A 15,953-nucleotide genomic window follows, 5' to 3' on the forward strand; every position below is an offset into this window, starting at 1 on the left:
CTATGATTAATTTTTTTTTAATGGCCCTCTTAACCATTCAGTTGAAAAATGAGTGAAATTAAAATTAAATTAGTCACCGAGAAAAAAGAATGCAAATTGTATTGAATGCTTTAAAAGTCTTTGAAAAATTAATAATTACATTACGCGAAGTTATTAAAGCGTTTAATGTTTTGCGAATAATACCGTAATTGTTATCGAATTAAACAAAGCCTTTTTGTGAAACAATTGATATGTTTATTTTTAGTTTTCATCTATATTTGAGACGCGTCGTAATCACTCCGATGCAAGGCAAGGAACCTGCCTCGGATTAAATTTAAGATAAAGAACAACAAACACTTCTTTTTGTTAATCATCATCAAGAATAATGCAAGCTGCTTTATAATGCAATAAATTAAGCAACTTAATGCATATAATATATTATCATCCTTTCCAGATACATACATTAAATAATGTTCTTTGAAGTCCGTACGAAAATCAATGTGTGTCATTTGCAATATCGTTGCGATAATTTCAGTAAACCGTTAAACATTATTTTTCCGAGACAAAATCCATATTGAACTGATTAAAATTGTTCCTTTAAGTTCATGTTTGCTTCGAACGTTAACGGCGCCCCAACAGCAACCTTAACCTGTTTGTTGAGATTTTATTGCGTTAAAACTGCGATTTCAAGATGGAGCTACCGACAAGCGAAGATACATGTCTGCCAAACAAACTAGAGAATGTAGAAGAAACATATTAAAAGAAGACGAAAGAAACGACGTGATCGTTTTTCGGACGCCCTTTGTTACCATTGAATGGTCAACCACAGTTATTCAAGCTATTCAAGCTTTTTTATTCCCGTTAAAACATGGTTGAAGTGGCGTCCAAAACGCACCACAGTCTTTCATGCGTAGGTTCAGTATAAATGTTTCTCTTGATATGCCTGGTAGATTGATTATCCCTTTTGCTACCACATGCTCATTTTATGCGGGAAAATTGTATCAGTCCAAAATTAAGATTAAATGCTAATATAAAAGGACTCTAAAAGAAACTACAATTACAAACTGTCTCAATTTTAAGATGAAACAACTTTCATCTGGATGGAACTAGCGATTCACTTATCTAAATTTTAAATGTATTATCAGGCTAAAGTATTTGTACCGAATTGCAATATAACTTTGATAACAATCAGGTTTTATGGATTTGCAAAACTGAATACTTTTCTGATGGTAATAATCAGAAAACTTGAGATATTGTATTAACAATGCCACGTACATTTACAAGCTTGAATTACAATAACACATTCACCGAAATGTGTTCATTTTGAACAACTGCCATTGGAGTGATAGCGCCACTGCAAAAATGAATAAATACATAAAAATGGGAAAAGTTATTAAGTCTTTCAATATGACCGGTCTTTAATCATACTTTTAGGATCGTGCCATATTTTACGACAGGTATCGTAATCCAGATTAATGATCTGTTTTAGATTTGTATGAAATGGTAATGCACAGGTTAAACAATAATATCTAATACAACAGTTTAAGGACGATAGTTAAAACTTTATTAACTGAATTTCATATGTAAGATCTCTAAAAACCTATCGTTGATTCGAAACATAACACTATAAAATGGGGCATATTTTAAAAATATTTTCAAAGTTTTTATCAATTGTAATAATCTTTATAATTATGGAGACCAGTATCTCGATAGTCTTCTGTCTTTACTAAATAATGCTCTCCGAAAATATTCTTAAGAAGCATATGTTTTTTTTTAATTGAAACCTTTTTAAGTAGCGACAAGCCACTCTATTAGGCACATGAGTAATTTATTTATACAATAAAGTTGTTCGATGGCGAGTCATGTATTTTCTAAACAAATGTACAGGAGCAAGTTTGAATATCCATTACTATAATGAAATAATCCAGAATTTAAATGATATACTTATTTTGTAGAACAACTGATTCTAGAGGTAAGAAAAAACAACTAATACGATTCCGCACTTAACAGTGTTTTTATCTTACAAAACTGTTAATCAATAATAAAAAAATACGCTTAAAATACTAATAGTTTCTGTTGCAAAACAGCAATTACGAATCGAATATGATATCCAGCAGAAGCTAAAGAACGGCTGTTACGAACAAGATGTCAACAAATGGAGAATTTTTCAGCCAATTTGTACAAATGACAACTACAAACATTAATCATTTTTATATAATCACAATACAAATATAAAATTGAGTATTTTTAACTGGTTATAACAAATATTTGTATTAATATAAATTTACTTATAGAACAATATTATATCGTTGTTTTTGCTACATTTGTGGACCTCTGTTTTTTCTGACTTCGTTAACATGTTAAACATTGTTTTAAAATTGTTTTATACAATACACAATGCAAGTTATCCTACCTCGTTCACGTAAAACCTCGATGTTGTCGATACCGACAATTCCAAGTTTCACTTCATAAACACGAATAAATATCTGCAAGATAAGAATGAGCCTGTTAATCGACCTCAATGATAAAGAAATGAAAAGGTAATAGACAAAAACAGTGGAACTAAATATAATCATCAGTCGCTTGACTCATTGTAAGTCATAATAAAAATGTTCAATAGATACACAGCTATATACATAATGTGTTTAGCTTTCATAAGGTTCAATTCAAGGGTGCGGGAGTCGGTTAATACGCGTAACCTCTTTCTAACAATAATGAAACTAATGAACGGCACGCTTCAACCGAATAGTTTCTCGACGGGATTCGAAATCGGCTTCGGTTTGATAAAAAAAAAACTAAGTAGAATTGAAAAACAAAAGGAACACGTTAGAAATAACATTCTTTGTAGATTTGGCCGAGAAGAGATGTTCTAAGGATACTTTGACCAAATTTTGTTCAAATTTAGTTCTGGTATGTTTGAAACCATGATACCCAGGGTAAGGGGCAATGTTCAGTTTTTTTTCCATGGTGAAACCTTGTTTACTATCACGAACTTATTTGCTTAACTTAGCAAGCTTGCTTAGAAAAACGTTTATTCTATTAGCATTTGGAATGTATGTAATTCGCAAATGTTTGCGGGACATAAACAACCATGAGCACTACAGAAGTTGAAGCTTTCATTTTATGCACTAAATTATGAAAACGTCTGAACAAAAAATGTTCCCTTTGTCTAGTCATGATAACACATGTTCAGAACATTTATCCAAATGACATAACGGACGAGTTTCAAATTTGTGCCGATCTGTTAAAAAATTTTCCCATGGGGATGTCGATTTTCTCTTTATTGCTTAAGTGATATTGGTAGAACAGCACATTTCCGTACAAGTGGACGCATCTTTCACACTTAATACATTTTTTTCTATATGTTAAAAAATAGTAACTTGCCTGTATTCGATACAATAATTTAAAATAGCCCACTTGGAGAAGGTTTTGTATGATGTGTAAGAAGTTGGCTGCAAGACTTATTCAAAGCTTTTGTTCCAAGAATGGCTTGGTTATGATCAAATATGGATCATATATGACCAACAGTTTCATGCTTAAGCCATGCGTTTTACCCAAACATAATCAAACCTGCTCAGAGCCTTTAAGTTCCCTCATGTCTCAGGCGATTGACACATGGCCTTTTTTCTAACTGATAGTGTTTGACATATATTTAACAGGTTGATATGTGTCTACTTTTAAAATGTGCCACATACAAAAACAGGGTAAGTATAATTATAATTAACGAAAAACAGTGCGATAATAGAAGTTTAAACATTATTGTAACAGGTCAATTTGCAATTAATGCCAAGTATGTGCAACCTTATCTCAAAGATATATGATAACTAATTTATGGGTGAGTGGTTTATGTGTTTGTCTGTGATGATTCCAATGTCAACTTTGAATGTTTCTTCAGTAAGAAGAATGTGTTAACTTATTTTTATCATAATGTATGATGCTTTGGAAAGTATTCTCTCCAATACCAAATACGGGTAAAATCAACAAAACGGCATATCAACGGAATCTATTGATTTTTAATGTTAATGTCGTTGTTCGGTAATGATTTAAAAGAGCATTACTCTTTGAGGTGTCATTTTACGCATGTTGTAGATAAATATTATTTCAAAAATGTTTGCAGAAACGTGCGTTTTACCTTCGACTGTTTGATCACTTTTGAAGATTTAAATATGTATTGGAAAAGCGGACATAGCCTCTATATATGTGACATTAAAGAAGACCATAAAACATAGTAAATGGCATTTTGTATCAGGAACATATTTATGATCGAAATATTTCAAAATATTGAGCAAAAGATAAATAAACCCATGATGTTTTTATATATGAGAACTACAACATAACGACTATCTATTCAGCATACACGATTAAGATGAATATTTGTTATCAAATTTATGTTGAATATATTGCCAGATAAAATCGATAATTCGGATAATAACTTTGCTAAAAAACGTTCTCTATGGAAAGACCAAATAGTTCAAATCATGCATATCACATACAGACTTTACCTAACCCTTATGAAAATTAACATAAACATGATTTGGATGGCGAAATCAGATAAAAAATGGAAAAAGGACATACTTTCGAATACAACGTTATTGGTTTGAAATGTATATAAACGGTATAATTACTTATAATATATATCAATCACTTGGATGTTGTGATTTATTTTAAAAATTCGTTCGGTTTAGCAAATAATACAAATAATATGTGTTAAATGGAAACAATCGTCAACGTCCAAACGTCAGAGCAAACACATGAAATCCAAAATTTAGCTAACATACAACTATTTAAGCTTCGGTTACATACTGCTTAACAAAACGCAATACGTGCCATAGTTAAAGTATTGATAGGTTGTAAGCAATGTCGAGCAGCAAACTACAGCACCCTTGAAACAAAAGGAAAATTAAGCGGCGTAACCCTGTTGACAACGTTATTGTTATAAATACGGTTTAAGTTGTTTATGTTTGTTGAGCTTTCAATAAATAGTCATAAAATGATGGCATCAGACTTTGGCTGCCATGTGTAAAACGAATACAAATTGAAAACATTTTGTAAAGGGTCAATCAGGGAATTCTTTTAAATTTATTTTGAAATCAACTTTACTGTTTGAGAACATTTTTGAAGTGTTATATATAGCCCATACAACATAAAACTTCCCATATCATGGGGCATATGTGTTCGAGGAACAAAATTAATTTTAACGAATTGAGAAAAGGAACATGAATCTATTTTAACTTCCCGGATGTCTTTTTAAATGTTTAATGACTGATGGCAGAAAGTGACTGAACACAATATAATTGTTTCTGTTAAAATATTTTGAAACTTATATCTATCGCATATACAGGTTCTCGTACAAAATGTTTCTTTCAATCTTCAACCACATGTGCGTAGCTAATCTTTTTTAGATCTCCAGTTTCCGCTTAAGACAACGTTGATAGTGTATTAGCAGGCTCCCTGAAAAGGCCGGACCGCCGGTCTTGTCCAGCAAAATTCTTTACGGTCCGGCGAAATTTCTAATAACGCCAGTCCTTGTGATAGGCCAAAAAAATTGTGACTAAATACCGAAAAGTTTAATACTTTCCAAAAGAACGAAAACACCCCATTAGAACCCCTCTTTTTGTGAATTTCGAGCCTTTTTGCCATAAAGAACACTAACGCGTCACTAGTTTATAAGAGTGCTCTCCCTTTGTTTTGTTTTTTTCAAAAACGTCAATTTTATTGGTCCGACATATTACCACCTATCCAATTACAAATGTTGTAACAAAAACTACACATGAAAGAATGTTGTTGCTTAAGTTTCAATAGCGCTAGACAAGGCCAGAAAAGGAAGCTAAGCGATGAGGAAAAAAAAATCGAAAGAATATGAAGCAAAACAAGTAAAAAGAACTTTTCAAAGTAGTGGATCAATATGTTTTGTGACGTATGTTGAAACGATCCAATACGGTGCAAGTCTACTTATCAATGCGTAGTCATGTTATGTTAACTGTTTTGAGTTTGACTATAATTTAAAGCTGTTGTCCATCATACACTCTAATCACAAAAACACGCAAACGTTTTGTTTTACTTTATCGTGTGTACTTGTAATAAATATGAGTTAAACTTTACTTAATTCTTCAATTATAAACTCAAGCTGTTCGGTCAAATGAATTTTTATCCGGACAGCCAAACTTTTCCATCAACCTGTCCGGTTGGCAGGCACTTTTTGGGACTTTTCAGGAAGCCTATATATTAAAAAGTTATTCCAGTTACTGCCATAACTAAACATGAATAATAATCAAGATTTCTGTTGAACATTATCAACCGTAAAATTCATCATAACAATCATCATAACAATTATCATATTATAAACATTATCATCTTGGTATTAACTCTATAGACCGTACAAGAGTGAATACACCAGGTTTCAACGTAATATCACAATAATCAGACACCAGCACTTATGTATTAACGTGGATGACGGAGGAGGAAGAACAAGATGCGAACTATTTTCATGTTTATTATGGTGATGATAATAATGAAGTCATATGAAGCCGAGAATCGCGATGACGAACATGCTGGCGATTATATCAATGGCGCAAAAGATGATGTATGTAGTAATTTTGACAATTTTTTTATATTGATTTCGCTTTATTCGGCACCGACCTAGTATTCTATATATAGATCCGTTACCTTATATATACCGAAAGTATAATCTTATGTTCGTACATGTATATACATTGTTGAAACGCATGTATTTGCTAGATGTTTTAATATCTGATCACGATGAAGATGATGGTGATGATCTTGATGTTGTTATTGTTGATGATGTTCGTGATGATTATGATAAAATGTCGAAATACTGATATTAAAACGATCAAAATTAAAATATCGGAAATACTAAAATAATTGGTTCGTTTCATCATTTCATCTATTACTGCTTTTGTTTTTAGAGTGGCGCGGTGGTATTGTGTGCAAACACTAGACGACCAATCTCTTGGACTTCGGCTCAACAACGGGTTAGGGCTTATAATATTTTAGGAACACTTTGCGATCTAACTAGAGATTTACTGGTACGAAACCCGTTCTCACGTTTATCGGTGCAACTCACAGAGCTCTTTAACGTAAAAAGCTATGGTATAGTTATCGTAAACTATTCCTTGTATATTAACAATGCCTCTTCTCTACCATCTCTTCAACAAAAGTAAAGTACTGCTTTGAAAATAAACGCTTATCTTTGATGGCAAGGTCAAACAAATATATGCATACGTACAACGAAATTTGCTGTTGACCAAAAAGCGAACGAACTTCGGTGATGTAAAATACAATTGGTTTGACAATCAAGTGTGATTCTTAAAAGCTAAACACTTTATTTTTCTATAGATGATTTCGGGTGTTTAGACAATGAATACTATGCAAAACAGTTTAAGCAAAAGATTTGTATATGTAATTTCCATATTACAGAAAATCTTACCCTAAAACAATTGCTTTCATTGAACGACACCGTTTGATTTATCCATGTCAACTGTGGTCTCGATGTGTAACTGTGCTGCCAGCGTACAAAATCATCGTTAGTGACATCGGATGAAGTCTCGATGCTAACTTGAGTTCGCGCTATTGGAACGATGAACCAGAATTTAATCTGATACGAACCAGCACTAAGAAGTGGAGACGTCATGACAGAGCTAGAATTCAAAGCATCGGTTGTGTTGCCCCAGAACACCATATAGAATTCGTCATCTGCAGGAATAAAACATCGAAACAGTAAAGTAAGTTGTATGCATAACCACTGACACGTTTAAGTAAAAGATTCCTGTCCTTATTCTAAACTAAAATCAATGCTGAATGAAGAAATAATCATATGCGATAGTGAGAACTCAATTTACTTACAAAGTACATGAAATTTATAGTCGATATGAAATTGGAATATACGTTTGTAACAAAAACATCTAGGATATCATTTGGTGTAGTTTAGTAGTAGCTATCAATTAAGTATTGCATACGATGTCATTATATCGGGACGAACATTAATATGAATTAGGAAATCATCAACTTCAGCGACATCGTTGATGTTGAGACAGAACTCGTTATAGGGAATGATATTCGATCAAGTTCAACTTGCTAAACATAACTAGAGAATCAACAAGTTAATCAATTCAATCCAAGACATGCACAGGTATTGACAATCAAATACCAGAATCATATCGAAATTGCAAATGAACCATCATCATCAAAAGTCATACTTTACGTAAATGAGCATTCAAAGTATGTCATCTCAATAAATAAACATCATAAACTGAAGAAACTACAGAAATGTTTCACGCAGACTTGTAGAATGGCAAAGTTTTGTAATCGTAATGCCGACTTTGGGGGACCGACTTATGCCGGTAATGGACCAAGACCATGGTTACCAAAAATGGACGTTATTAGACTTGAGAGCCGCTTGAACCAAAAACCCAGCTTATTTCATGCACAGAGCCTATACAAGCGCAAACGGCTTATTCTTCAGAATAAGCAAAAGCAATAACCGGAAACCAGAAATTAAAGTATTTGCAAATACATAATATAAAGACTACATATCACAGAATCACATTCACCATCTGATTTTTAACATGTGTATCTATAAAAGAAAAACACGCGTTAGGCAAAAAATCAAACTTAAGATGGCGTACCAGTCGTGGAAAACATCACAGCGCCATTTGCGACAGCCTAAAAGCACACATACACTGAACCCGAACGCCGCAACGTGCTTAACATTAAATATGAGCGAAAAAATAATAACACATTCCGCTACAGTGAACGGACTGCTCAAAAGATTCAAACGTCTTATTTGTCGAAGAGCTGCAGCGGCCCTTCGTTTTAAAGTAACTTGCAGTGGACCTTAAGCTAGACGTAGCAAAACACAGAAAGTATCCTGTTGGCGTCATTCGGGGGAAATTTTACTGAATGTGCAAGAATTGATCACTGTTTCACTTTACTTTGTTACTGACCGAGGTAAAACAGTTTGCGGAATAACAAAACAATCGCTGCACTATTCACCACAAAGCGTCACTTCAATGAGAATTCCCGAAAGTACTGCACCAAGAACACCATGCGAATGTGAATGACAAATTTAAAATCTCGCTAATAATAAGGGCACCAACTGGAAGTTTGTAAAAAGCATATCTTCAGGGGAAAAAGGACGACAGGTTTAACATCAAAAATTCTTTTCTACTTTCCGGTCCATCTCCGGTCACAACATCATGATAAGCTACTTATCAGGTGATGGATGTCACCCGGTTATTTAGATACATAACATTTTTGAAGTTGGAGTCGATAAGTATTATGTCGCCAAGTTAAGAGACCAATACTGCATCAACTGAATTGAACAGATATATTGATACATGTGTAACAATTCGAGAAGGGGAGATAAATTACAACTTGAAGATAACTTAAAATCGTCTTTAAGCCGCACCGCACTGGACATAAGGTGCCACAGTTGTCACCGATAACGTTTTTGTTACAAACATTAAGTGAAATTATCAAGGAGCTAGAACGGAATGGTTTTGTTGAATGGGCTTACGAAGATAAATTCCACATCAAGAATTCCATCAAATTCCAAATCGTATCAATAAGAAATATCAACCGACAACACCAATTCGTAGTGTTTACGACTGCAGCTGCCGACATGCAACGTAGCCTTTTAAACTGCTTACAGTCAACGAAAAAAACGACGTGTCCTGTTTACATTACCGCTTTGGTTTTAACAACGTATTCCATTGCTTCAAGTTTTGACAAGATGTTTTTGCATTTATTGTTACATAAGAAAGACCGTTATCTGACGAGATTCATTTTGCTTAGTGGTCATAAAAACAGATTCTCCGCTAAAAACATATAATAGGCCGGCAGAAAAGTGGCAATTTTTCACTTAAACCGACATTGGGGTGTATAGTTTATTTTAAAGTATTTGTTGTTAGGTGGCATGCTACTGATAAAGAATCCAAATGATGCCGGGCTGGTATCTTTTGGGGTTACGAGATATTCAAGATGGCGTCCAAGTTGGCTGTCATTTTTGGTCTGATTTGTTTAAACATATGCATATGCTTTATTTTATGTATAATTTTATCATTTGATATTGTTACACATGTTCAATATGAATACAGAAGTGAAAACGTGTGTTATAGAAACTGAAAAATGAAGATGGCGTCCAAAATGGCTTCCAGAATCGATATGGCTTCTCGAACATTGCTCCTAAAAGCAGGATCATATCCACATGTTCTCATAACAATACTGAGTGCGGACACATAATACATTAAGTACTAACTAAGTGTTCGAATATATGAATTGCAATAATACATATGCAGAGTATAGTATAACAAGAACATACCGTCCTATTCCTGACCATTGGAGAAAAGTCATATAATCATTGTGTACAGTAATAGAAAAATTCGTCATAGTTATGATTTGTGTTATGAAAATACACCTGGGTCATAAATGTCGTAAAGCACATTCTATATCAATTGAAACACCATTATACGTTTAATTCAACATTTTTTCACCAATATTATGATGTCACATTTTTCTAACATCATGGTATAAAGTTGTATGTATACTTGTTTAGCTCATGTTGAGAGTTGTTGTCTAGCATAGAGTGATGTTCTTATGTAAACATTAGTTCAGTTCGCATGTTTGCATTTCAAACCAACAATTACTTTAGTTTAAACCTATTTTTTAGCTCGATTGCATCGAAAGCCTCAGGCTTATTGAAACGATCTCGAGTCGTTTCCTGGGCCTAGAATCAGTATTTGGTGTCTTTGGGGGAGATCTCAAGAAAGCTCCCTAAGTGGGAACGAACCCGTGACCTTTCCGATCTTTAGGCGGACACAAACAATTACACAACGCAATACACTATTATTATCCATCTTTCCCTTCTCATCGATACAGTAAATTATATAACGGGCATGTAAGATCAGTGTTACATTGTATTATGTAAACCTTAACCTAATGAAAAGCGCAAAAGATAGTGCATTGTAGTCGCGCTTGATTACATGAGTACCCAAGTGTTGAACAAGGGCTATCGCTTGTGCACCCACATGTTATTATTTTAAGCCTATTGAATGGAGCTTAAGCAACATGTGATGCTACTGTAATGGGTAAAAAGTTGTTAATCACGTGGATTCAGATCTGAGAGGCCTGCATCTAATGCGTGTTTCCATAAACACGTCCGTATGTGAACACGTTTCACATTTGCATAGAACGCTTCCGTGATTGGCGGCAAGCTTGGTAGCGATTGCATAGCCTTACCCGATTTTCCTACACTGGCTGCCCAAAGGGATTGTCTTGTATTGAACATTTCCTCTGTGACAGGCTTTTCATAGCGTATTGAGACAAATCTGGTCGCTTCATTCGCAACTTCTTTCATACACGCTGTCATATCGCTACAGTCTGATAGAGTTGCCTGCGTTAAGCATCTGAATAAATGTTCCCTTACCAATACCAAAATATCCAGCCACCGTGTTGTATCAAGAGATAGCGTTAGCAGACACAATGTGTATCGCGATATTTCTATTCTTTTGGGCAGTTTTGTGAATGTCTATTACTGCCCTTTCTCTCACTAATGAGTCCATGATAACCAATCAGGAAAGTGTCAGGACAAAATAGTTATGAAACAACAAAACAAACACGCCTGTATCATCAACTACAGCAGAAATACCAGTGTGTTCTGCTTTTACAGCATCAACCATTTACCTTATAATTATAACGCCAGCTTCTTCTTGGAATGTTTTTAAATCAGCTTGATTAATTATGACATCTTTATTTATTTCAGTGGGCGTATCATGATCTACTGATAAAATGAAGAAAAGCTTTTGCATATGGTGTATCAGTGTCCGAGTTAAAAAAAAAGTGTTGTTGTCCAATTTACAAAACTGACTTTTTCAAGAAGGGTCTAGATGGCCAGTTTCGCAGACACAGACTAACATAACTAAAACAAAGATATATTTGCATTATCTAATGTGCTACAACCAGAGCAGAGCATATTAAACCTGTACAAGTCTAAACAGAGACAACATTCATGAAAGTGCTCCGTTGTTTTTGTGACCGGTACGTCGCCTGAACACATTATAACTAATATGAATGCCACAAATCAGATGACACGTATTATATCGAATGCTGTGAAAAAAGAACGCTATTGTACGTTCGATGGTGGGAACGAATGCTCGAACCAAAAACTACAGCACAAATGAAGGTATTTGACCGATGTGCGAATTTCCAATCTCTACCAACAGTTATTCATGAGATAAAGGCTATAATAAACGATCAATTGGTGACGCTTGTAGCATCTTATGATTTCTCTCATCCCATCCCATCTGTCCTACGGTACCCGGCATTCGACATGCACATTCCTTAAGCTGACAACTGCAATGTCATGAGTATCCGGAGACGAGCTCAAAATAGTAAAGCACACGCTAATCAACCACTTCTGTGAAAACACAAGTATCTTACACATCTCTCAGTTCAGCATCAGTACAGAACAGCATCGAACATCCGGTTACAAGAAACATGCGATCAATGTCGTTGATGTGGTCAAGATTCACGACCAAAATCCGCGGTCAAAGTGGAAGCTAGTCATCATTGATTACCTAATAATAGGCAACGAAGGACCCGTTAGCGAAGCACAATGACGGACACAGAGTTAATATTAATAGTGACATGAACATCATATCGATCAAAAATGTATTTATTACACATTTTTATCTCCTGAATTGGAATGTCTAATTCGATATTCTATATGTTTGCTAATATTTTTATTAATGTTGATAAATGATGTTCAAATAAAGTAACTAAGGAGGAGTGCATGAAACATTTAACTGCACCTCTCGTTTTTAATTGCACTCCTCTTTTTATTTAGTTTTGCACTCCTCTTTTTTCTTTTTCGCTCCATCGACTTAGTAAATCGTTCCGACGACATAGCTAACTAGGTATCGTGAGTTATTTAGTCGTTCCGTCGAGCTGGGAATGAGATAGAAAAAAGAGGAGTGCAATTAAAAAAAACGAGGAGTGATTTGAAAAATAGAGGAGTGAATGTCACCTCTATGCCACCGTATAGACGAGACCAACTGTCAATGGTATATACAAGCTTAAAGTAATGAACATTAAGTTCAGTTGTCGACTGTTCATCTTTCGATTACTTATGTACATAAGCCCAACATAAAGCATATTCTTTCTAGACTGAACGCGTTGCAAATCGGGCGCCCGACGTAGGGCGATTATATTATATAATTTGAATACTTTCCCATATTACCGTCAATAACGAGCTATAAAACTGTCCGTATAAAAAAAAATACGGATAAATGAACATATGCTTCGAAAAGCGGAGATGGTACAATTGCTAACATAGTTTGAAGCTGATTAAAGTCAATTTAATTTCACATATTTTACGAGATAACGCTGTCGCAGTGAAGTAAAGTGCCAACACGCTGTGAGATCACAATCCAAATCAAGTTCCTTTAAACGCAATAGGTGTGGTTAAGTTGAGCCCTTCACCACCCAAAAACATATATTTAGGGCTTGTTGCTCGGAAGTTCGTACAAATGCGTATTTATGTCCACATTCGATAGGAAAGCTGCTCAGATGACCCACAAACAGTGCATATACGAAAAAAAATAAGGTTGTAAATTCCGTCTCATCAATACTGTGAACAAAACTAGAAAATTGGCTAACTTCCTATTAAGTCCCAGCTTTTGAAGGGATGAAACATCGTAAGTAAAAGCACGTTGCAAAACTACACACGACATATGACCATATGCTATCACTGCTGAAGACTCTAAAGACTTACATGACGGCGAACTTGCCATAAACATTTCAAGTAGAGTTTTTTATGGAATCAATTTGAAAGCATTAAACTCAAAGATGAACTTTTACAAAAATGCAAGATACCTCGATATGAATGAAACATGGTTGTTGTCTCATCCAATCTAATGCAAAATGTCCTGAACGGCTGGACACCTTTGCATTAAAAACACTACAGAGGTACGGGTGTATATTATCGGTTGTGATAACGAATTAAAACGCAAAGAACCAACACCAAATAACAGTGCCCATAAGCAAACTGTACAGTCTTGTTACCCCTTGGAAGATAAGACATACTGTAGGAGTTTCCAAAAACGGATTATGGTACCCGATACATTATTGTAATAGCAGATTATTTAACAAAGAGAACTGAGTTTGTGTCCATGTTCATGTCACCCATAGGTCATTATTCCAAAATGAAAGAAAATTGATTAAAAAAAATATCCAATAAACTTTTCAAATATGAATAAACACAACGACGAACAACGTTAAGACTGTGATATTATTAAAAAGATAAATGAAATAGGACAGTTTATCGTTAAGTTTAAACAACCAGGGGGGGGGGCTCTTACGACTAACACAAGAAAAAGTGTATCTAGGACGAGACTATCAAGTTGAGAACAACTAACATTTCCATAATATGTGTCTATATTGACAAGTACACTAACAAGTAACACACACTATTTGATGTATATGTCAGTCGATCTGTTGATGATCAAATACATATCGATACTCTGCTTAGTTTGTGAGAACGTACTGATTGTTACTTAAAATATGTAATGAACAATGTAACCTTTCACAGTTTGTACGATTTATTATTAAGTTTTGTAATACAATAGTCATCCGTCTTACGTTAATGTTTGTTTTTTATATTATTACCTCTAAGATTTAGAATTGTAAGGCGACATTTTGTTTTGTCTTTTCTTTCTTCTCACAAATCCTATGGTATTTTTATGCGATATCACAGTTAAAGGAGAATGTACTGATTTTTTAAGACATTCCAAGTTGTAAACACTACATATTGTTTCCCATTTATTTATTTTCTATGATGTTTATTTGATCGAACAATATGTAAGTTTCTTTGAACTAATGTCAAGTTCCAGCGTCAATTGCTATGGCACCCACGTTTTCCCAAATGGATATGTCATAATCATGATTCAGTTAAAAATTGTAAACTGCTTACAATTATGAATAACAAGTGGTAGATCGATGCCAATTTTATCAATATGAATAATTATAAGAATACAATAAATAAATAATTCACTATAACACACTGTCGCCCGCTTGTATCAAAATTTGAACATTATGAAATAAAGAAATATAAAATGAAAGCATACAATAAGAAACACAAATCTCTGATAGAATTGATAATATAACATTTAACATTTAATAGGATGACCATTTGCAAAACGAAATTGAAAACCCCTCATTTTAAACTACACACGGAACAGCGGGCGGGAAAAATGAAGACAACGACAAAGAAGAATTGCAAAGTTCGGGTCAAATAGGAATATATCATTGGAAGATTTTGTTAAATTGTAGGGATTCGATCAAATTGATGACACATTTGAAGATGTAATTGTTAATGACCAGCAATCCAATTCTTTCAAAAATGAAAAATTCGAGAACATTGATATTAGCACTGTTGAAAAACGTATTTTAGAGCAAAATATAACAACATTTTGAAAATAAGCGATGTTGACCAAAACTAATCGTGAAATAAGGGCATATTAAAGCGAATATATGCGATATTATTTCTTCGTTTAAAAAAAAACAACAAGTAAAACGTGTATTGATGAAAGACTTGAAGTTCTGCAGAAATAGAACCAGAAAGTAAGCAACAATCTGTCTTTATATAAAACATATACTTGCAAATAATTTCCGGTGTATGGCAGAAAATGTATTCATGTATCGAGGCCACGTACACGTGTGGGAAGCTCCGATTAGTATGCGCAGATTTGTTCATGTGGCACATATACACAATTTTGGTTCTGCGAAAATTGCGAGTTAATTTTCCAATATCGGGGGAAAACTGTGCATTACAAAATTATCAAAGTAACTTATACTTGATTTATGGAACCATATGTTGATTGTGAATTTTGACTATATCAAATGTATTGTTCACGTTCAGATTGTGGTTTAAGAACAAAAAAATTAAAAATCAAAATTGA

The 15,953-nt window shown here is 34.1% G+C and overlaps 1 protein-coding gene across 19 annotated transcripts in view; it reads right to left on the bottom strand.

The window, feature by feature from the left end:
• Positions 1-15,953, bottom strand: part of LOC127879846 (sushi, von Willebrand factor type A, EGF and pentraxin domain-containing protein 1-like) — a 62,366-nt gene that overhangs the window by 42,885 nt on the left and 3,528 nt on the right. For all 19 annotated transcript variants that reach the window (XM_052426900.1, XM_052426911.1, XM_052426905.1 and 16 more), the window contains exons 3-4: positions 7,427-7,692; positions 2,393-2,465 (exon numbers count right to left, since the gene is read on the bottom strand). In XM_052426900.1, coding sequence (XP_052282860.1) covers positions 2,393-2,465; positions 7,427-7,692 — 339 coding nt within the window. The remainder of the gene's footprint in view (positions 1-2,392; positions 2,466-7,426; positions 7,693-15,953) is intronic.

Source organism: Dreissena polymorpha, chromosome 4 (assembly GCF_020536995.1).
Source record: "Dreissena polymorpha isolate Duluth1 chromosome 4, UMN_Dpol_1.0, whole genome shotgun sequence".
Lineage (NCBI taxonomy): Eukaryota > Metazoa > Mollusca > Bivalvia > Myida > Dreissenidae > Dreissena > Dreissena polymorpha.